This window comes from Scheffersomyces xylosifermentans (assembly GCF_036884685.1).
Source record: "Scheffersomyces xylosifermentans strain CBS 12540 chromosome Unknown RJT20scaffold_3, whole genome shotgun sequence".
Classification (NCBI taxonomy): domain Eukaryota; kingdom Fungi; phylum Ascomycota; class Pichiomycetes; order Serinales; family Debaryomycetaceae; genus Scheffersomyces; species Scheffersomyces xylosifermentans.
In genome coordinates, this window is record NW_027042941.1 from 1009580 (window position 1) to 1031528 (window position 21949).

Consider the following 21949-nt stretch of genomic DNA (forward strand, 5'->3'; position numbering starts at 1 on the left):
ATTGAAAAATTCGAGAGACGTCACCATACTATAGTCACGTGCTTCAATAAATACATGCTCACGTGACTTTATCAAAATCTAATTAAATCGGCAGATTATGAGTTCGTATGGAGTTTAGAACTTGATCAATGGTTGGTTTTAGACTGATATTTGTTGGTAAGACGGAAGTAGAATAAGCAGGACATGTTTAGACACGGGTTGGGGAGGCTACCAGTGCCGTCCCAGATGGCCATGAGGCGAGTGGGCCTAAATCAAGTGAGAAGTTACTCAATTGATCCACATATTATAGTGTCTAGTATGACAGAAACTCTTCAAGCCATTCATGCTTATTCGGGTATTCCCTGGTGGCTTTTGATTCCAGTGACTACATTCACGCTCAGAAGTGTATGGACGCTTCCTTTGGCAGTACTTCAAAGAAAAAGAGTGCAGAAACAAAGTGCTCTTCGGCCTATAGTAGGAGCCATGAATCCCGTGTTGAAGTTAAATCTTGCAAAGAAAGTGCAAGCCGCCAAGAGACAAGCAGAAAAGGCATTAAAAAGGGCTAATGAAGGCGAAACAAAGGACCCAGAGGCGTATGTTCCTCTTCAATCACCTTTGGCAGCGATGAAGTACGAGGAGATTCTCGTATTGGCCACGAAAGAAACAAGAAAAAGGCAAAAGGAGTTATTCAAAAAGAATAACGTTCAGCTTTGGAAAAATATGATATTACCTGCTTTTCAGGTTCCATTATGGGTTTGTATGTCGATGACAATGAGAGACCTTAGTGGATGGACGTCATGGGATAGTTTGAGTAACAAACCATTGGACCCTGACTTATACCTGCAAGGTATACTTTGGTTTCAAGATTTGACATCTTTCGATCTGCTTCACGTCTTTCCGATTCTTCTCGGAGTGACGGCTCTTTGCAATGTTGAATGGACTTTCAAAACATTAGAATTGCTGAGATTAACAGTCAGAAGAAAGCTCAGACCGACATTAACGGATGCCATTTCCAATTTGTCTCGAATGACGGTGGTGTTCATGATGGCCATATCATTGAATGCGCCTGTTGCATTGACATTATACTGGTTAAGTTCACAGGTGTATTCACTTGTTCAGAATATTATCATGGACCTCAGCATACCTATCAGCTTCACGCCAAGAAGAAGATTCACATACAAAGAAAGCACCCTGGACCAAGCCGTGCCAGTGGTCAACACTCAAAAATAACTTGTACATACTAACGAAAACTTATTTATTCAATTAGATATTATTCTATGAAAATACGAAATAAAGCTTAAAACGGATACTTGGTGTCGTAGAAGGGTGTGAGAGACAAAGATATTGAGAGATAATTGCAATTGGAAGGAGAGAGATACGACTTTTCTCTGGACTAAACATTTTTTGATGCTATTCTATCTTCCTATTAAACTCTTAATTAAGAGAACAAAGGATTTCACTTCACAATGATATTTCCTTGTTAAAGAGTTATTTGACACGATCTGTCCAAATAAATTCTTATTCGAGAATAAAACTCTGACCTAAATCCGACTCGTACCATAATATATTAAATATATGTCCTCTATCTAATTTCTAATTTATGAACCAAGTTTTCCCCATTACACTTCTCATATTCAACAAACAAATCACACTCAACAAACAAATCATACCGAACAAATACACAAATACACAAAAAACATATTTAACAATTCTTTTACTGCGTAATTATCATAATCTCTCAATTAATTAAATTATTAAGGGTGCTTTCATATGTCTCATCATTTTCATAAAAACGACAAGTTCTACCAAACGATATTACAAGTAACATACACGATTATCTACTTTACAACCAATTGAGATATCTGGGTGCGAAGAAAATTAATTTATATAAATTAAATTAAATTAAATTTAATTGAATGGAATTGAATTGAATTGAATTGAATTGAATTGAATTGAATTGAATTGAATTGAATTGAATTGAATTGATTTCATTGCTAACAATTTATGCGAATATCATAATTCTTGTTGTGTTGTGAATAATCGTTCTTTATTTATTGATTGAATTGCTACATTACTCAATCTCAGTAGCGAAAAACCGAAGGTGAAGAACGAAAAGACAGACATGGGTGATAGCTTGGATACCATAGTATCAGCTGCAAATGAGTTGTATTCCATCATCAATGACGAGGTCTCAAATCAATCGACTAAAAAGTATAAACAGAACGACAAGGAATTGACGTTTGCTGAGTTGACAGAATGGAGAAACTCCGGTTTACCAAAGGAATTGAGTTCCCGGTACAAGGAAAACAAGGAAACATGGCTTATTAAAGACGAATTGGTGCTTCTAATGGATTGGAAACTTGCAAACGGTAAATTCAGACCAACTTTACCGAAATTGATCAAATCAAATGAAGAAAAAGACGTGGAATCAGTGACCAAGGAAGCCTTCTCCATCTTCTTGAAAGGAATAACCTTTAAAAGCGGCAAGTTTAATTGGTCCAAAGCCTCCGAAGAAGACATAAAGCAATTCAAGGATACCGTGAAATCAGCCCTCAAAAAGGTATGTGAATTAAGGGGTGTCGGTCCAGCTACTGGTAGTCTTATTTTATCTCTTCTAACAGACATCGAGCCTTCCTTTGCGCCACCTTTTATGTCTGATGAGAGTTTCCTCTACTACGTGGTTGAAGCTAAGAGACCAGGTACTCCAATCAAATATAACGTCAAAGAATACTTGGAAGAGCTCTTGCCAGTTTATCTCGATATACTTTCCAAAAAGTCAGATCTCACCTTTGACTTATTAGAGAAAGGAGGCTGGTCCTTGAAATCGTACGAATTGCAAAGACTCTTCAAGTTAGCCAACGTCAAGATACCGTTTGAAGTGGACGAAGAACAACTCAAGAAGTACACGACTGGAGATGGAAAAGGTTCAGCAAAGAAAGAGTCGAAAGCAAAGGTTGCGAAAGAATCCAAAAAAGAGCCTATTAAGAAAGAGAAGGAAACACGTAAACGTAAGACAGAGTTCAAAGATGTTAAACCTACAACAAAGTCCAGGAAGACAAAAAAGTGAATATTCGTCAGTCATATATTATCTTTATCATGTATCAGAACAATTTACGTAGTATTTGATCACTACTTTCATAAATCCATATGGTCCTTTTCGAAGTTAACCAAAGAGAATTTATCATCATTATGCTGGAGGCTCAAAGCATTGATATTCTTACTCACATTACTGAAGATTTTCTCAAGGTTAGATACCCTTTTGAAGCCTAAACTTTGTAGGATGGTTCTATTAATCTCGGTCAATAAATGTGCTTGAATTTTGGCATAGTCGTTCATTTTGGACGTAATCTCAGGCAAGTTCTTCAAGCCCTCTTTGTTTTTCACCAAAAATACAGCAGACAACTCGTCAATTTTTGCTAACCTGGAAGCACTGAGCTTATACGCCTGTTGCAACTCGAGACGGTAATCAAATGCCCTTTCATACAAGGCCACCTCAGATTCGGCCTCTTTGAACTCGAACTCGAATTCATAGTCATGGAGGTTTAACTTCCTCTCAATAAACTTTTTCAATAAGTAGACAAACTTCAACATATGCAACTCAAAAATTAAAGAGTTTCCTTTTGCTGTCGAAAAGACTTTCGCGTAGTTAATGGAGAGGAATTTTAATAGAAGATCAAACTCGTTCTTTAATAAGTACTTTTTGATCAATTGCCTATTGACTGCGTGAGACTTGCTCAAAATTACCGAGTCGTCCACTTCAGGTTCTTTTGACGTGCTCCCAATTTCATCAGATAAGTTCTTGAGATCAGCATTGAATGATTTGAACGTATCTAAGTAACCTTCATGGTTAAGGTAACCTTTGATCAATTTATTTAACATAGAAGAATCTTCATTGATATTCAAAATAGCCTTTTCAATGTCACTGCTGCCATCAGAAACGGCAGACGTATTGCTTTGGATTTTGTCTAGTAATGATAAATATAAGAACCTTTGATTTTCATTTTTAAAATTTTTGACATAGTTTGTAATGTTAAACTTGAATTCCTTGAAACCAAAGTTGGTTCTTATCTGTAAAGACGACTGATCCTGTCCCTCTTTTTGGGACTCAAGTTCATTCAATCTGAAGCCAATCATAGGGTAAATAGAATTATCCTTGCTTTTATCCCTGTTATCGCTGAATAAATTGTCGTTCAAAGGACTATTGGATTGCAATTCCTCTTCTGTAATTATCCTGGCAAGAACACCATTCAAAGTTATGAAGAGGGATTTGTCAATAAAGTTGATCCCGCAACCTATTGTATCAGTCTTGTAAAGTCTTGTTGTTGCACTTTCCAGTACCAAGCGAGTTTTGAATGGAACTCCGATGTCAATTCTACCTGAGTCCAATTCAATCAAGTTGGACCTGTTCAACGTCGTCAAGCGCCTATTCATATTCAAAATTGCTGTTCTTTGAAGAGATTCCGAGCTCTTAATGGAATTGTAAAAGGCCAGATCTTCAAAACTAACAGCAAAACTACCCTTGAACTCACCTGGCTTCAAACTAAGCAAGTTTTCTATTTCTTCGGAGATCAGTTCATTGATTAAATGGTTCTCATTGTAGAAAATGTCATTTTTTATCTTTTCTAAGTCAATTCTCTCCAGGGTATTTTGGTTTACCACTGTTGCTGTGGGGTTGGTTTCCAAGTTAATGAATCTTTTTGTGAAACCCGTTGAAAGGTTCAATGATGAGTCGGAGCAAATAGATTGGTCATTCATGGCAAGAATTGGCTTGAATTTACTTGCCTCTGCTGCTTCTTGTTCAACCTCAATTTCATAGTAGAAGATACCTGTCGAGGGACTGACTGCCTTGTCGCTAATGAAGTTATAAAAACGGGTCTTAAGCGAGTCCTTGATATCGTCGAAGTTGTCCGTACAAGAGTCTGTTGATAAGTTGATAATAGAGTATCCCAGTTTGTTGTCTACTTCTAGATTCAATCCCCTGTTGAGGAAGTCAAGGTACGTGTTAGGTACCAAGGGAATCCACGAGATTGGTAAGGGATAGTTAAAGAAGTGATCCTTGTCGAACTGTACAAATGAAGGAGGCAATTTATACTTGTGACTAGCCTTTAACTTTGTGGAAAGAAGAACTTCTCTGAGTGGTTGATCAAAGTATTTCTTATATTCCTTAGGAAAGTTATAGAAGTTGGCGAAACTGATTTCACCAACTTTAGTAGAGCTGAATACTGATGGTTGAGTCTTTGACGCCACTGGATCCGCTAATGTTTCGTGGTCAATATTTGCCGATGAAGATTTCTCGTTTTCATCCTGTAGAAGTCTATGCTTGAATATCAAGAAGAGCTCGTACAAATATGCATTATCGTCCCTATTGAATTCCATCGGACTGTCGCCCAATGCTCCAATGATGGCGAGTTTGTAGAGCAATTTCTCCTTTATGATTTCGTTTAGATACGGATCATCCGAGAACAGCACATTCTTGCTTGGTTTGGACTTTTCTGTATAGAAATTGGGGGAATCCGTTGAGATGACATTCAATAAGCTCATTTGTTCATTCTGAAAGGCAACTTCATGTTGAAGCTCCGACCCCACACAAGTGTTGAGGAGATACGGAGGGATCACGTAGGTAAGATTTGACGACGCCATGGTGAGTATCGTTTTATATCTCGTAAGCGAATTATATGTTGAACAAATGAGATTCCTATAACAATGATATCAACAACTCTCTAAACAAGCAACTGTTACACTTCTTAGTAAAAGACCTCATTCAGTTCAAATCCCGGACTCTCAGTAGATAAAGAAACGAACTGTATAGTCTAAAAGGTAATGGTAGCGCCGGTGGTGGTGTAGTATGAGGAAAAGGTATAGAGGGGGAGAGGGAGAGGGGGAGACAGAATGAAGAGGCAAGAGAGAGAGAAGGGTGAGCAAAGAGAGAGCAAAAAGATAGGAAAGAGAGAGCAAAGGGAGAGGAAAGAGAAAAGAGAGAGACGAAAGTGAAATGAGATTGCCGAGTTACAATACACGTACAGTGAGGGAACCAGTGAGAAACAACCAGTGAGAAACTTGTGAGAGATTAAGCCCAGAGAATGTAGACAGAAAATGGAAATGTGTAGAGCGAACTGTAAAGTGGAGTGTACTGGAAAGTGGAGCGAACTGGAAAGTAAATGTGAACTGTAAAGAAGAGAGAAATGTCAAAATGGAACGAAGTGCAAAGTCACTGTGAACTGTAAGTAACTATGAACTGAAAAATGGAACACGAACTACAAGTTAAGGGAGACTAAAACGAAAACCACTTAACGACTGCAAAAGAAACGAGTAAATTGAAAAGACAGTACGCGTACAATACAAATATATTAAATAGATGCGAACTTTACGTGAGTGTTTAGGCAGTGCCATAGATTAATAAGAATTGAAGGAGAGTAGACACAGCTAACAGTAAACAGTACAGTAATCAGTTAGCAGTAGACCCAGAGGACAAGTGAGAGTTTATGGTAAAAGCCCAAATGTGAACAGTGAGTACCACTCAAAGAATTAATAGTTCTAAAAGTGACTATGTGACAGAGTAGCTGTTTTTACATAGTAATGTTTGACAGTGTAACATTTGGCAGAGTAACATTTGACAGAGTACTGTGCTACAGTGAAATATACGACAGTAGCTTTTTGAGACAGTAGCTTTTTGCGACAGCAGCCTTTTGCGACAGTAGTCGCAGGACCAGCACTCAACAGTGTGTTTAATGACCTCCGTGCCGCAAGCTATAACCACAAGACATCGCAGGATGAGAAATGTCACTTCTTCGCTTGAGACTCTGAATGAATGGACATTAAGAAAGAGAGGAGAAATAGAAGAATGGGATAAATAAACAACAAAGCAGACAAATCAAGTTAAGATCCGAGTTTTCTTGGTAAAGAAATTGAATCTCCCCCTTGAATAGTAGAAAAGCTGCAAAATGACAGACCGTTTAGTGGGCCAGGTTCTGGGATACCTTCCCAATATTCCTCTAGAAGTGGTCTCTCAAGGTGCTGAAGCACTTGTTTTCAAGACTAAAGTTCACCCATACATAGAGAAGCCGTACTTGCAAAACAATTCGGAATACATTATAAAATTCAGACCATCGAAGCCATATAGACATCCAAAAATTGACGCCAGCATTACCAAGAATAGAACCATCGGTGAGGTCAAATTCATGGCAAAACTATCTAAATTAGGCATAAAAGCACCTTCAGTGATACTGGCGGACTACAAAAATGGCATTATTTGGATGGAATGTTTGGGATCAGAGTTACCCAATGGTGAAGTAAGCTCGCTCAAGAATTGGTTGTGGTATTTGGAGCGAAACGAGTCCGAGGAAAGATGTCTTGCCGATGATGTAAAGTTGGCTTGTAACAAAGTTGGAGAACTTATAGGAAAGTTACACATGAATGATATGATCCACGGAGATTTGACATCTTCAAATATCTTGTTACAGAATGGGGAACCCATGTTGATTGACTTTGGTTTATCGTCATACTCTGGGTTGCCCGAAGACAAAGCCGTAGATTTGTATGTCTTGGAGAGAGCGATATTGAGTACTCATTCTGTGTTCTCAGATAAATATAACCAATGGCTATTGGAAGGCTATGAGGCAGGACACAAGTCAAGCGAATTCGGGAAGAAAGGTAATAAGAAGTTGGTTGAGACGATACGAAAGTTGGAAGATGTAAGGTTAAGAGGAAGAAAGAGAAGTATGTTGGGTTGATATAGTAGAACATACACGACAGAGAAACAGGCTTCCTTTTTTTGTCAACCTTTAATCTTAGAAATTAGATGTCATTGCTTAAACAGCTATATAATTATTCGTACAAATCGGTACTTGTCATGATATCCAATATTTATTGTATCTATAAAAACTCATACTAAAAAGTAATCAGTTCGATACTTGGTCTATCGAAGATCAAGTCGAAACACTTATAACCCTTATCCCCTGAATTAAATGTTGTTTTATCAACGTTTTCCTTTTCCCATCCGATTTGTAGGATCTTCAAGATATTTTTACCTACATTAGAGCATAGCATGTTTGAAATTTCAATCAACTTGTGAGCCAAAAGCTGTCTTTCCCTAAGGTCAATGATTGATATTCCAGCTATGAATAAACTTAACGTTATTAAACACGACGAATGATTCTCCAAAGGAATATGCTCACATAACTCCTCCAATATCGTCTTTGCTGGAACCTGGATAATAGTCAAAAATGAGGGTAAAATAGGGTTGATGATTTTCTCCAATAGGATCTTGCTTGCATTTATGGTCATTATCGAAACGGCCAAATTGCTCCGAAGCGCCTTATACGATTTAATACTCTTTATCTTGAGTGTATTCAACTCCTCTTGCGTTATCGCGTTTCTCCTTTCTATCATTTCTATATCATTTCTAAGTGGAAGTATCAAGTTCCAAAATGTTTCATCGCCAATGTAATGATCCTGAATTATTTCTGAGTCATCGCCATAATTGAAATGGAGTCTCAAGAGCCAAGAAAGCTTTGAAATCACCTCAAAACTATCCAAAGCTGATCCTAAGACAGGATTGTTCATCCACTTGACATCACAATTCTTATAAATTGGGTAGTTGAGCCATTGTCTGACGTGTGGAAAGAATTCAAATGGCGAGGGAAGAGTTATCAAATCACGTATAGAACAAGAAAGTAAAGCAGCGGAATAATTAAATACAAAGCTGTCTATGAAAGACCTTTCATTTGGTGTAATTCTGGTTGCCAACGAAGAAGAGATGTCTTTAGTAAATGTTTCTTCTTCCTTTAAAGTTTCTCTCTTCTTGATGTCTCTTCTCTTTATTAAATTGTAGACGAATATCAAATGTTTAGCACATCTAGAGCCATTAAGTCCAAAAGATCGATCTCTAAGGCAAAGAGCCAAACAAGCTGCAAAAAGCCAATCACTATCCAAATCTATGGAACTGTTGGAAACTGCAGTACTCAATGAACTCACAGCTTGGCTATACTTAGACTCGGCTAACGCAGCATAATGCTGGGTCATTTCTTTAGATTCTACTCCATGTGTATCGTGAAGATAAGCTAAATAAGAAGCTCCACAGCACAAGTAAACGTCAGTTAATATTTCAGATTGTGAAGCCAATTGTACCCAAACGTGATCTGGCGAAAGCATGGGGTGTGAATGTGGCAACGACACTGAAGGCATGAAGGCATGGATAAAATGATAATACAATTCGGAATCTTGTGTTGCAAGAGTCACGTTTGGTATATACTTTGAATTTGCAATGAAGAGCTTATCCCCCGAGGGAGATCCAGTAAAAGCTGTCACAGCTGACGATCCATATAGTTCAGAAGTGATGGGATCCGAAGGGCTACTAGCATTGCTAGCAGTCGTAGTAGCAGTGTCGTCAATATCTGTTACCGGTGACTTGATCTCGAAGATCTTGGCTTCTTCCACCTTTATTTTACGTTTCTTCGAAGACTTGGGTATCCTTTTGGTTTCTGTTGAATATTCAAATATATTTTGCAACTCTGGTCCCGTGGGTGTATTCCTTTCACTATGGCTTTGAACAGTAACATGTCCAGGATTGAGAACAATGACATTAAAAAGAGAATTTGGATCGTTGGTACCGTTGATGTTCTTACTTCTCTTTCTGGACTTCCTCTGGGGAACCTCTTCGTTGTCGGCTTCTTCCAAAGAGAAATCAACGGGGAGTGGCTCGTTATGTCTTGTGGGGTATATACATTTCACTCTATTACGAACACAAGCATTACAAGACGGTCTTGTTTCGTCACATTTCTTCTTTCGTTTCCTACAACAGAAACAGCCTGTTCTGACTCTATTACGTTTCTTGGGTTCTTCGGTAGAAGACCTGTTTTCGTCGGAGTCCGAGGAAGACGAACCTGGTGACGCTATAGAATGGGCCATTGTGAGCGAAACGTACGAATTCTGGGGTAGCGATGATGAAAAGTCGAGATTTAAATGGATGCAAATAGGTGTAGGTTTTTCGTTATCTTTAATAATAGACACTTCACTAACTTCTATCGGAGACAACAAAAAATCAGCCCGGACTAAACTCCAAACTAAGCACCAAACCTAGTCTATAAACTGCCGTATGGGATATTTCTCACTAACAATCGGGTTTTGATATCGCAGGAAAAGTATACAGAAAAAGAAAGGACGGGGAACCAAACCACCACGGACTAAATGGAAAAACGAACAAGGAAAAGATCTTGGAGTTAAGCACGAGATCTTGGAGAAGAACGATGCTGCGTAAATCCGTGTTGAGAATGGGAATGAGAATGGGAATGAGAACGAGAGTTCACTATTAAAGACAGAAAATGAGACTTGGGATGTATATGTGAGAACTTGAAATCAACTGGTTCTTCAGAGGTTGGTGGATGAGCGAGACCATAAGAAGAAGAAGAAGAATACAATAAGAAAGAGAAAGAAAAAGAGAAAGAGGAAGGGAAAGAGAGAGAAAAGAGACAAAGAGCCGAAGAGAATAATTACCATGGAATACTCCGTCACATTATATTACCAATATACGCAGCTACTACAGTCAGATTAGTTGTACGGCTCCGGAGCTTAGGAATAACCTTTAATTGTCAGACTGTCCCACTATCAGGTATATGAGATTAGCCCATTTAAAATTAATGACATCATGTTGACCACAAAATACTTGCAGTGATACACTGTAATCATGTAATCATGCTATCTTTTCCTTCTTTTAGGTAACCTAATAACTGTAATTGATTGCATTTTAACTACTATAGGTGAAATCAGCTTACATGCTGTGAGTTCCACGGCGATTAAAACACAACCACCACCACGGAGAAATGTGGGTATGAACGAACCTGCCTTTTTTAATAAAAATTAGTATATCGTATAATAATATCCAAATTTGTAGCTGAAATCCACAAACCATGACAAAATCCACAATCTGTCTATTTACTTCTTCATTCATCGTTCAACCTCCCGGCTCCAACTGTCATTTTGGCTCTTTCTGATAACATTGATCAAGAGCGAAAGTACGCACCAAAATAGGAAATCAAATCCCGCGTTGTGTCTGGCAACCGAAAAAATGACAGTAGTGACAGTAGCGATCTTGTCATGGAAAATACTCCATCATCAGTACTACGAGTTCTCCATCTTCTTTATCTGCACAGTCATACAGTCCTAGTGTCTATTTTATTTGCAAATGTTTAGGTGCTTACCAAGGGCTAACGCCAGGGTGACATCCCCAATCCGGGGCTTAGTTCAGTTCCAATCTAGATCACTTTCTCAATACTACAAGAATAATCAGATATACATACACGATAGCAACTCCCAGTATGCGTACTCTTTATCGCCGAACCCGGAGGCCGTGGTCATAGGCCACAGTAAGGTCAAACATGACGTGACACCAAGTACGTTTGTACCAAATGACGAATTCTTACAACTTTTGCATCAGACAGCGAAGGATAAAATCCACGAGGACTTCAGTTTCATTATGGAAGCTGGAATGAACGCTTCAACATTTATGCCAATTTATGACTTCAGAGAAATTCCTAGGTACGCGAGAATTCCTGAGATGGAGAATGTCTTCGGATATATTCAAGTGGGCGACAATGGCAAAATGATCCCAGGTTCTTACGAGAGCAATAATTTGTATAGATTGTGTAATGGGACACTGGGATTACTCAAGCTTAGTGATTTTATGTATCAAGAACTTCAGAAAGAATGCGAGTTGAAAGGATCAAAGCAAATATAGGAATTGCACGACAAGAAATGTACAAAATTAATTTATGGACATAACGAGTGTCAAGCAGTTTAACTCCATACATGTATATAGTTGCTATGAATATATAAAATTCAAGCTCACTTAAAATTGCAATCCATAAAATAGGTCATAATTATATTCTTGGAATCCCCTGTGAAATCCTTCTTCATCTAAATTCCTAAATATTCTATCAAAGAAGATTTATAACAAAGAACTACTAGGACTTACTGTGGCTACTTGTTGCAGCAGCTTCCTAATCGAGAGAAAAACAATAGGGTTTAGTGTGTTCCACTTAATCCAGAGAATGCAAATTGTTCAAAGTTCGTACTTGCAAACACAGCAGACCCAGGATAAATACGAACTTATTATGACTACGAGAAACCATTAAGAACGTAGGAAGATGACGTCATCTCTTTTTTTCCATGGATGAGCTGTTTTGAAAAGTGAAAAATTAAACATAACCTTGCAGAAGATGATCTCGTGTAGGCCACAGTCTCTATTCGGGACGTTAAGAACAACGAAACGAACTCAACTTCTTGACTTTCTGACATTTCTTAGAATCATGTGATCCCAAATTCTATTAGTTCCCTTCGTAATTGCACTAGGATAAAAACGGAATGTTCTAGTATCACATTTGAATTCATATGCAACCACTACTGCACCTTTAGGGCTCTAAATATAGCATAGCGCAGTGCTCCAAATCGTATGTAAATCTTATTTTCTCCGCGTTTTAGAAACAGTTAACATGACATACATATTTATTTGTAGTATGCTTGTAGTGATTTGCAATCGTAGCTATCTAAGGGTGGGACTTCGTAGATTATGCTTTCATTGTCTGTCCATCACGCAATTCACTAATGAAGGTAGATCTCAACATTTCTTCTTTGTTCTCAAAGAACAAAGATTCACGTCAAAAGACGCACATGCCTCTAAGTTTATTCACAATTTATACTACCAATTCGAACTTGTTTGTCATTCCAGTTCGGAATATGATACAGCAGCGTTCCGTTGTACCGGTTATCGGCCTCATATCCTTGTGCTCCTTTATCCAACAACTTTCGCAACAGGGGGTTACACATATTGGTAATTAAGGTTTTTTTGTGCATATGCACTTCATAATTCTATTTCTTCATACAATTTACAAACCCTCCCATGGTAACCAAGGCAGCAATAAACGTTAAACTTGCAGTTGTTCTTAAAGCTCATATTGACTGTCGACTATTCAAAAAAAAAAAGAAATTGATTCCGCCCAGGATCGAACTGGGGACGTTCTGCGTGTTAAGCAGATGCCATAACCAACTAGACCACGCAACCAACTCTGTTGGCAAGAAGTCACCCTCAATTTTCAAAGGCGCTCAAAATTTTCGAAATTTGGAAACCCTAAACATCCACGCCGCAACACAAAAAGGTGATAATGGGAATATTGAAGAATACTTCAAAATGAATACTTCAGTATCTTTATAACGACAAGTTTGAAGCATTCTCTATGACAATGCTGTGGTATGGCCCAAGAACATTTGTAACCCATAAGGGAATACCCAAGCAATTCTATTTGTATCGGATCACAGACACACATCAAATGATCCCTTATTTGTGCCAATACTACATTAACCATTCTGTTGTCATGATCCAGTGAATGGCTAAATGCTTCCCATCCATAAACTTATCAGTTATTTTCTCTATAGAAAATGAATTATGTTAACGTCGTCTTTTGTTTTCCAAAATATATGCCATTTATGCGATCTAACGTCCATAGTTGTTTAGATATTAACTTTTCTGTAACCCATCGGCTGTGTCCCAGTCCATTGTCTGAGATTCTTTTTCTTTCGTTGTAATAGCAAATTAGCACCAAAATTACCTACATACATGTACTCATGGGAGCTTTAAATTGCGGGACACAAAGTGTTCCATCGATCTTGGTTGTGAAAAGTATCGCTATATGTATGTTATGCAATAGAAAGCAGGGGACGCACAGTGTTGCATCTTGAGTGCACAGATTTCCCATACGGCTGAAACAATATTCGGCTAAGGCTTTAAATGAATACAATAGTGAATATACCATTATGCTTCATTACGATCTTGAGTTGATAGATTATTCAATGCACACATGGTTAGGGTTCTAATGGAGGGGCTAGATCTTGTGGTTAGAAACCACACAGAAAGCTCACCGTTCGCCAAGTCGCATGATCAATTGCAGCGTTAGGCTTTTCAGTCAATGCTGTTTTGTCACTATTCGGGCCATTAAGAGGCTATGGAATCACCCGTTATGTGGTGCTGTTTCTTGCAAATAACCCGATAGAAGATCTTCTCTCTTAGTCCAACGATACAAGGAGTAGCCCAACAACACAAGGAAAAACAATGCCTCGTCCTATCACGACTACTCTAAAGACGAGTTTATTCATCATCGTTTCAATCAAGGAATGGTCATGGTCAGTTACCAGTATAACTTTTGCCTCCCCTCTATATTTGCAAGTAGAAATATGAATACTGAATTTTATTTTTTTGATCAATATCAGTTATGGTGGAGTATGATAAGAAATAATAGGATGCTGGATGAAGCCTCAACAATGCAAAATTACGCACAAGAAAATATGATTATATGGTTCTGTCTGTGATCCCATATTAAGTCAAAAAAATCGGTGACTAGGGGGTATTTGTCTATAATATTGTCAACTTTGAAGCAAATGATGTGTGTCATCAACATTTCTGATACTACTCCACACAATCAGGCTTAGGAACTCAGGATAGCTTATCATACAAGTTAGGTTATGATGAGATCTGAACCTGAGTCACAAATCGGGGAAACACACATCAACAACCGCCACACCAGCTACCAAAATATTTTTCCATCGAGGAGGCTTTTAGCTCAGATACCGCCGTTCACCGGTTAGAAGGTTCTGAATTTTGATTCGCAGAGCAATGAACATTAGCTAATTTCATTTTCTAGCAAACGTAGTAACTCGATATTATCTCAATTATTGTACACAGCCAAGCCGGTTATACTAGGCCTAAACCAAGCTATAAAAAATTGACGTATATAACCAATATCACAGTGGTACAAAAAAATCACTCTGTGCGACCCTTGGAAACGATAGTCATGTAAATGAACTTTCACAGGGGCACAGGAATAAAAAAATATTAATCACATTTACGTATAATGCAACCACAAATTGATTGTCACACAAACTAGGCCAGGGAACAAACATCCCAAAGTTTATTATTCGTAAATGACAAGAACTGGGGATATCCCTTAACAAAACCGTATGCACTTATAATCAAAAGATCGGTTAAAGGCGCTGCAAGTTGAGGAGATTCGTGCTTCTTCACGCATTAAAATAGAGCATCATTCATTATTAATTTTTTGAACAATCGTGCTCGGTTTTCTGTACCGGGTTATAACAAACATACAGACCTTTTTATCTCATTGTGAAAGATTTATTACAGAGTTCCCTACATAGCAACTTTCAATTGGTTAAACCCTGATATGGATTTATCTGTGGAGGTTGGTTTAGTTCTGGAACTGGAAGTATTTTTTAAAGCACGGTTACGTTTTCCTAAATTCCTACATGTATAGCATCTTATGCGTTTATTTTTGGTTCTCTGTCAGAATCGTCAAAGCTAATCTGTGAAAACTTAATAAACTTCGTTTTCATTGTGACTCTTCATGACTTCCACAATGTTTCCTTCTTGGATTTCGTTGCTTAAATAGCGTCGTTATCTCCTCTTATTTGTAGCCAAAATACATACTTCTCTTTCTTTTCATCCAAACTCTAACTGCACATATCCAGTCAATTACAAATAACAACTATAATGAATGCTTCTACACAACAACTAGTTACTTACGGTATTCGTGGTGCTCAATTGTTGTTCTCTTTCCTACTTCTCGCTCTTTCTGCTGCATTTATTGGGGACATACACAATTTCGACGGATTCCACTGGAATGATGGTAGAGTTTCGTTCACTTTGGCCATATCCATTCTTACTCTTATCTATTTTGCATTCATTGGAGGTGCATTGCCATTTAGTCTTGCAAACACAACCTATTCCGTTGTAATTCTAGTGCTTGAAGCCTGGTTCACGTTGGTCTGGTTGATTTCCTTCGCTTTAGTAGCTGACAATTTCGGATCCTTCAGCTGTTTCGACGTCACTTGGTGCAAAATTGGAAAATCACTTATTCCATTCGCTTTATTCAATTGGTTGTTGTTTACAGCCAGTCTTGTTTTATTGATTATATTCACCATTGTTCCATCTACTAAGGTTCAAGGTGCCTCCCAACACTTCAAATCTAAGACTACTTTCAATTTGGGTGCAATTTTCGCAGCAACCATTCCAGTTAAGGGTGAAGAAGGCATTGCTAATCCTGCCGCAAATGAAGCCAATGTTGGAATTAACACTAGTGACGACGAACCAAGAGAGGTTAAGGATCAAGTAACTACTACAACTTCTCTTGATCATCATCCTAATGACGTGGTTTTAGATGCTCCAGTTGGCGAAACTACCGAAGTCCCATCCAAGCCTTATCCATAGTCTGCTCAAATGCAATTGGAATGCATGCATTCTAATCACTCCAAATCAGAGGAGAATACCTGATTCGGAGAGCCCAACTATACTATTGGTCCAGCCCATATTTGCTATTAAATATATACTGTTCGCTTTAATATACGTATTACTAATATCTTTTGAGGTTTAATTTAATCTGGGTTACTGTAAGGTTAATTATAGGAATTAACAACAAGTACTCATTCAATTCCTTCCATTATTCAAATAATAGTCGTGTTGAAGATGGATGAGATGTAATTTAATTTGTATTCTTCATGCTTACTTCACTCTTTAATTGTTAGGAAGTGTGCTATGACTATTTCTTGCTTGATACGCTTTTCAAGGTCAATGTTATGACCACTTTAAGAGATATTAGATAACTGCGGTTGGGTATAATCTGTCCTGCTCAAACTTCAATACAGAGCGAACAATCACCCCAACTCAAGTTGAAGAAGAGTTAGCAACGTCATCACATCGCTGTTCATAAACATCCCTTATTGTGTTAACACATCTGGGATCAAAAACGTGTACCCCACCAGTTCATTAAAAATGAATCAGATACAAATAACCATCGTAATCCCCTCTTTATTCTTACAACTGTCCATCAATACCGCTTGCACGAATTGACCAGATTGTAACATTTGCTGATATCACAGCACTCAAATACAACTGGTTTTGTTCTGATTCTGGACCTTCTACTTCCATACCAGACAGCCTCAACTCCAATTATGGTCTACAGGCGATACACTATAAACTACTACTGTGACCAGAAATGGTCACAATGCACTAAAGTAATACGAGAATTCTGCTTTTGGTAGTGCACCAGTGAAATACAGAATGTCTTCACTATACATTCTCATATAAAAACAACAACCAGCATGGGGCTTGTGTATAAACCATCCTCTCTGTCTACTTGAGCACTACTTGTGTAGTACTGTTTCTGGAAGTCCATGTCAGGGGTTGCCTTAGTTTTCTGTGATGTTATGATGTTATGGTGGGGATGCGCACGACGTTAGTTCTGTTTGTATTTGTTATGTGCCATTTGCGGCACTGCGAATAATACGTCTAAATGGTATGGTACAGTGTTTTGGCACATCGATGTTATGATGTATTACGGTTAATTTCATGACATCGCCGTTTATCAATGGGGGCTGGTTTGTACCACCAGGTGACAACTATAAGCTGAAATTCATGCCGTTGTCTCAATCGTTACAATAGACAACACTCTCAACACTCCCAACAGTCTTCCGCTGGCTTTGCAAAATCGGTCCCCAGACATGGATGCATATCGCCGTTCTCTTTATACAGGCAATTTTTTACAGGCGATTTGAATTTACAGCCAAACTACCCGTTTTAAGTAATCGCTAATTAGACTCTTGTTCAAGTAATGTGTGATGTTTATAAATAGAGGCGTGATATCATTGATGTGTTAATATACATATATAGTTGGAAAGATGTGTTATTATTGTTATTATAAGTATTAGAGGTTTTTGTTCTTCTTTTTCTTCTTTTCTTTCGTTAGTTATACCCATTCGTAAGAAATTTAAAGTATCGCAGTTCAATATGAGTATTCGTTTCATTGTTAGTATAGCCATCCGTGCTGCACAGCTCTTGTTCACTATCATCTCCTTGGGACTCACCGCTTCCGTGGTAAGTTTCAATGACCATTGGTTCGGAGATGGAACATACGGAACTGGAGTTTATGGCCTCGTTATATCTATCTTCACCCTATTATACCTCATTCCAATCATGGTAGCTGGTCTACTCAATAGAATCCCCTTCGTAGTTGTTTTCATTCTCGAAGTAGTATTCTTCATTTTCTGGCTTGCCGAGTTTGCTGCTTTAGCCAATGACTACGGTGGAGTTAACTGCTACGGGAGCACATTCTGTAGAAATGTTCAAGCGGCAATCGGCTTCGGTGTTCTCAACTGGTTGCTATTCGGAGCTGACATTGTATTGTTGGTTATTTTCTCTGTCCTTCCAGGATTGAGATCTTCCGGCATTACAAGTGTTGTTACTAACCCTGGGAACAACTTACAATTTGGGGGAATATTTGGTCACGAGGAAGAATCCACCAGAGACTCAGATTTGGAAACTGACGCTCAACAACATGCAGAAGGAGAAGAGCATGGCGGTGAGGAGACTGATAGAGATGACGATAATGATAAAGAAGCTGATGATACTGCTGACGCTGATGAATCCGAGGAGGACGAAGAAGTCAAACAAGTTAGAGAGGTCAAAGTATCTAGGCAAGTAGATGTCGCTGAAAATGTTGAAGGTGGCTCTGGTGCACCCAAGGAAGATGTGGTGGACCACGAGGCCGAAGAAGTAGGCGAGAAGTTTGTTGAAGTTCCTGATGATGATTTGAAGAATGAAGTCGAAGATGTTACTCCAGAAGTTCATGAAGAAGTCGACGAGTATCCTGTTGCTAATAGGCTGTTGGATCCAGGTCGTCAATAAGCCAATAGCAATATTCTATTAAATGATGATAAACCATATTAACTTCACATTGGTAAGAATATCATCCCTATTGTATTATTCTTCCAGATCCCAAGAAAATTTGCCAACTTCTATCTAATACATTGCTAATTTAACCAATTTGCTACGCAAATCTTAATACGGGTCTGTCGAAACTGTACCTATGGATGCATTCTCTAGGATGTACAAAACACCTCGAGTTGCCATATTTCCATAAGTGCTTTGTATATTAAGTAATAAATAAAGTTTTACCTATTCAACTTGTGTCATATCTGAGAGAACAAGATAGATTGTAGCCACTACGACTACTTTGAATGAATGGAACACTAACAAGGGGCAAAACAGCCAGTACTCATTTACAATTTGTCTTTAGTGGTATGGAGACGTATTAGTGATGGAGAATATAGTTCCAAAAACATGCCTTTAATGGTATAGAGAAACAATAGAATGGGGAAGCTAGTTCCAGATAGGGTATATTACATGCACCTAAACTGGTAATTCAACTCAATCATATCTGTTTTATCATTATATGTAAGGTGTCATATTTGCAGCCATTTCCTGCATGAGCACATTTACAAGGGCTGGTAACCATCAATATGTCATTATCTATCAACTGATGGTCATAGATTTACCTGCTCTGGAGTCCATTTAAGTCGAAGAAGTAATCTGAGCAGTTTGGCACCCTCTTTGGTAATTTTTATGCTTCTTATATGAACTACGTGAATACGGCAATGATTATTAAATACGAAAATGCAACTCGTATAAACAGCTCCTTGGTAGACGTCGTTCGCTTCTATTCAGCCCTTCTATACAGACTCAAATATGCCTCTACAGTGTGAACCACTTCACTTAACACTAACTACAAGAAGATTGTATATATTCTTCTTCCCATAAGAAGCAATGGTTTTAAGGATGAAAGAAAGAAGTATAAAGAGCAATGAATATAAGAAGTTATGGCAATAAGAGGCAATGGTAATGACTATAAGATATATAGGTACATAGCACTTAACACTTAACTTGGCTTTCTATATCCCATCCCAATCCCACAACCCCATTCCACAACCCAATCACACAACGACCCATCGTATCCAGCCTTCTCTCCCTATCCCTTCTCTCTCCCTCTTCCATCTTCCTTCTTCCTGTGTGAACCACATGACTTTGCTCACACAAAGCCTTCTTTTGTTCCTTTCCTGCCCGTTCTTATCGTGAACCCTGGTTCCTTTTCCTTCCTGTGCACAGTCGTGCTCTTTTGCCTATCACGTTCTCTGGTTGGACCCGATTAGGCATAATCTGGACCGAGTTGGCTTCCATGTGTTCGATGCTGGAGCTTTGGTGGTTACAGTGAGACGTGAGATAAGTGAGACGTGATACGTGAGATGTGAAATGTGAGATGTGAGATGTGAGATTATGTTATTGTAGATACCACTATTCTTTAGCTAGAAGAGTGACCATCATAAAGCAAGAGTCACAATTATTGATATATATAGTATATATAAGTATATATAAGTTATATTTGTTCATAGCATTGAGTCTATTCGCCCCCGTTCGTTTCTTTCCTTTACTTCATTCCGCTTATCCTGTTTGTTTATCTTATCTGATAGTACCCACGTTACTGGCGGTTCGTTTCTTATAAAGAAGAGTCGTTCTTTCGCGTATCCTTTCACGTATCCTTTCACGTATCCTTTCACGGTATTGGTTAACTTTTGATTACTTTGCTTAACTACCAGCTGATATCAGAAACTCGCTGTAAAATAGTTGATACCATCACTGTAACAATCACTGTACCCATGCTATCCAACCTCTTCTCTCTCGCTGTTCTTGCGAAGGCAGTTCTAGCCCTTCCGCCTCCAAGTGAAGGCCAACAGTTCCTAGGCCCAGCTTTGGCCCCAGATGCTTGTCCCATTGATCTCCCCTTCTCATGTACCAATTCTACACCAATTGAGAATTCGTGTTGTTTCGAGAATCCCGGTGGTGTCTTTGTCCAAACTCAGTTCTGGGACTACTACCCAGCTATCGGAGACAACGACTCGTGGACGTTGCACGGGTTGTGGCCCGACAAATGTGATGGTTCATGGGAGGAATTCTGTGACGACTCCCTAAACGTGGTAGGCAAGATAAAGCCTATCCTCGTGGACCAATTCCGCAATGACGACTTGTACCAGAAGATGGTCAAATACTGGAAGAACTTCAATGGTGATGACGAGAGCTTATGGACCCATGAGTTCAACAAGCATGGAACTTGTGTTAAGACATTACGTCCTAGCTGTTACTCTCCATTCAAGAACAACCAAAACATATATGATTACTACAGAATTGCCGTTTCAACTTACGAAAAGTTGCCTACCTACGAGTTTCTCGCTGCAGAAGGTATCGTACCCTCCGAGACTGAGACTTACACGAAGAAGCAAATTGACGATGCTCTTACCAAACACTTTGGAGAACCAGTGTTCTTCAAATGTAACAGATACAATGCTGTCCAGGAAGTATGGTATTTCCATCACTTAAGAGGTTCAGTTAAGGGAGAAGACTTCAAAAGAATCCCTAGATTGAATGAACCAAGATGCCCTGAACTGGGTATCAAATTCTACCCTAAGGGATGGCACCCACCTACTGTTCCAAACCCACCAAAACCACCTACTGGTGGAGACAGAGGGTTTATCAAGTTGCCTGATCATCCTGGTTGTCTTATTGCCAATGGCCATTGGTACCAATATGGAACATGTGCAACATACCAAGTTTTGAAGTCACAATTCGGTGGAATCAACCTTAAATCTTCTAAGGGATATTGTGGCTTCGATAGAAACAATCAATTCGCCTGTGGTCCTAATTTTTCTCCTTCAAAGTTCCAATTCCAGTTCAACAAGGAAACCAAGGAGATTGGCTACAGTGGTAAGTACAATTGGTGCTTCAACCCCGCAGGTAAGCACGGCACGGGTAGATTCCAGCAAATTCCTGTCAAATTGAGCGACGGCAGTGACGACTGCAAGGACTCATTCAAGTTAAAGTTCACATAAGGTTATAAAAAGAAAAACGTTTGCTTATCTTTATTACTCACTTACTTTTATACATTATATACATCTATATCGGTTTTGTTGCATGGTATGATCTCAGGCAGGTCATATTTGAAGACAAAGTCTTAATAAAAAGTCATCTTTCAGTTCATCACAATCACAATGGCTCAAAAGAGTAGCTTATGTTGAAATTACATATACC

General features: G+C 38.6%; 9 protein-coding genes and 1 non-coding gene across 10 annotated transcripts; 7 read left to right on the forward strand and 3 right to left on the reverse strand. All coding sequences in view use genetic code 12, as the record gives it.

Moving 5' to 3' along the window:
• The first annotated feature begins 137 nt into the window (after positions 1-137).
• On the forward strand, positions 138-1655 carry RJT20DRAFT_36121 (membrane insertase). The gene has a single exon (XM_064919832.1). The coding sequence runs from the start codon at positions 184-186 to the stop codon at positions 1207-1209; it is 1026 nt and encodes a 341-aa protein (XP_064775036.1). The 5' UTR covers positions 138-183; the 3' UTR covers positions 1210-1655.
• Positions 1656-3080, forward strand: RJT20DRAFT_36120 (uncharacterized protein). Its single transcript, XM_064919831.1, has one exon. The coding sequence runs from the start codon at positions 2102-2104 to the stop codon at positions 3044-3046; it is 945 nt and encodes a 314-aa protein (XP_064775037.1). The 5' UTR covers positions 1656-2101; the 3' UTR covers positions 3047-3080.
• RJT20DRAFT_36119 (glucose-induced degradation complex subunit) lies at positions 3081-6066 on the reverse strand. The gene has a single exon (XM_064919830.1). The coding sequence runs from the start codon at positions 5617-5619 to the stop codon at positions 3115-3117; it is 2505 nt and encodes an 834-aa protein (XP_064775038.1). The 5' UTR covers positions 5620-6066; the 3' UTR covers positions 3081-3114.
• Positions 6067-6765: 699 nt separating this feature from the next.
• Positions 6766-7787, forward strand: RJT20DRAFT_36127 (serine/threonine protein kinase). Its single transcript, XM_064919834.1, has one exon. The coding sequence runs from the start codon at positions 6921-6923 to the stop codon at positions 7707-7709; it is 789 nt and encodes a 262-aa protein (XP_064775039.1). The 5' UTR covers positions 6766-6920; the 3' UTR covers positions 7710-7787.
• A 79-nt stretch (positions 7788-7866) lies between these two features.
• Positions 7867-9885, reverse strand: ZCF22 (Zcf22p; the record flags this gene model as incomplete). Its single annotated transcript, XM_064918293.1, has 1 exon — positions 7867-9885. One exon carries the CDS (start codon positions 9883-9885, stop codon positions 7867-7869), a length of 2019 nt encoding a protein of 672 aa, XP_064775040.1.
• A 1156-nt stretch (positions 9886-11041) lies between these two features.
• RJT20DRAFT_36124 (uncharacterized protein) lies at positions 11042-11865 on the forward strand. The gene has a single exon (XM_064919833.1). It carries the CDS (start codon positions 11159-11161, stop codon positions 11708-11710), a length of 552 nt encoding a protein of 183 aa, XP_064775041.1. The 5' UTR covers positions 11042-11158; the 3' UTR covers positions 11711-11865.
• A 1094-nt stretch (positions 11866-12959) lies between these two features.
• On the reverse strand, positions 12960-13033 carry RJT20DRAFT_t64. Its single transcript has one exon. It is a non-coding gene; the product is annotated as a tRNA-Val (tRNA).
• A 2106-nt stretch (positions 13034-15139) lies between these two features.
• On the forward strand, positions 15140-16640 carry RJT20DRAFT_36146 (MARVEL domain-containing protein). The gene has a single exon (XM_064919836.1). It carries the CDS (start codon positions 15530-15532, stop codon positions 16244-16246), a length of 717 nt encoding a protein of 238 aa, XP_064775042.1. The 5' UTR covers positions 15140-15529; the 3' UTR covers positions 16247-16640.
• Positions 16641-17731: 1091 nt separating this feature from the next.
• Positions 17732-18881, forward strand: RJT20DRAFT_127075 (MARVEL domain-containing protein). Its single transcript, XM_064916913.1, has one exon. It carries the CDS (start codon positions 17822-17824, stop codon positions 18716-18718), a length of 897 nt encoding a protein of 298 aa, XP_064775043.1. The 5' UTR covers positions 17732-17821; the 3' UTR covers positions 18719-18881.
• A 1168-nt stretch (positions 18882-20049) lies between these two features.
• On the forward strand, positions 20050-21928 carry RJT20DRAFT_36154 (T2 family ribonuclease). The gene has a single exon (XM_064919837.1). The coding sequence runs from the start codon at positions 20524-20526 to the stop codon at positions 21748-21750; it is 1227 nt and encodes a 408-aa protein (XP_064775044.1). The 5' UTR covers positions 20050-20523; the 3' UTR covers positions 21751-21928.
• The last annotated feature ends 21 nt before the right edge of the window (positions 21929-21949 follow it).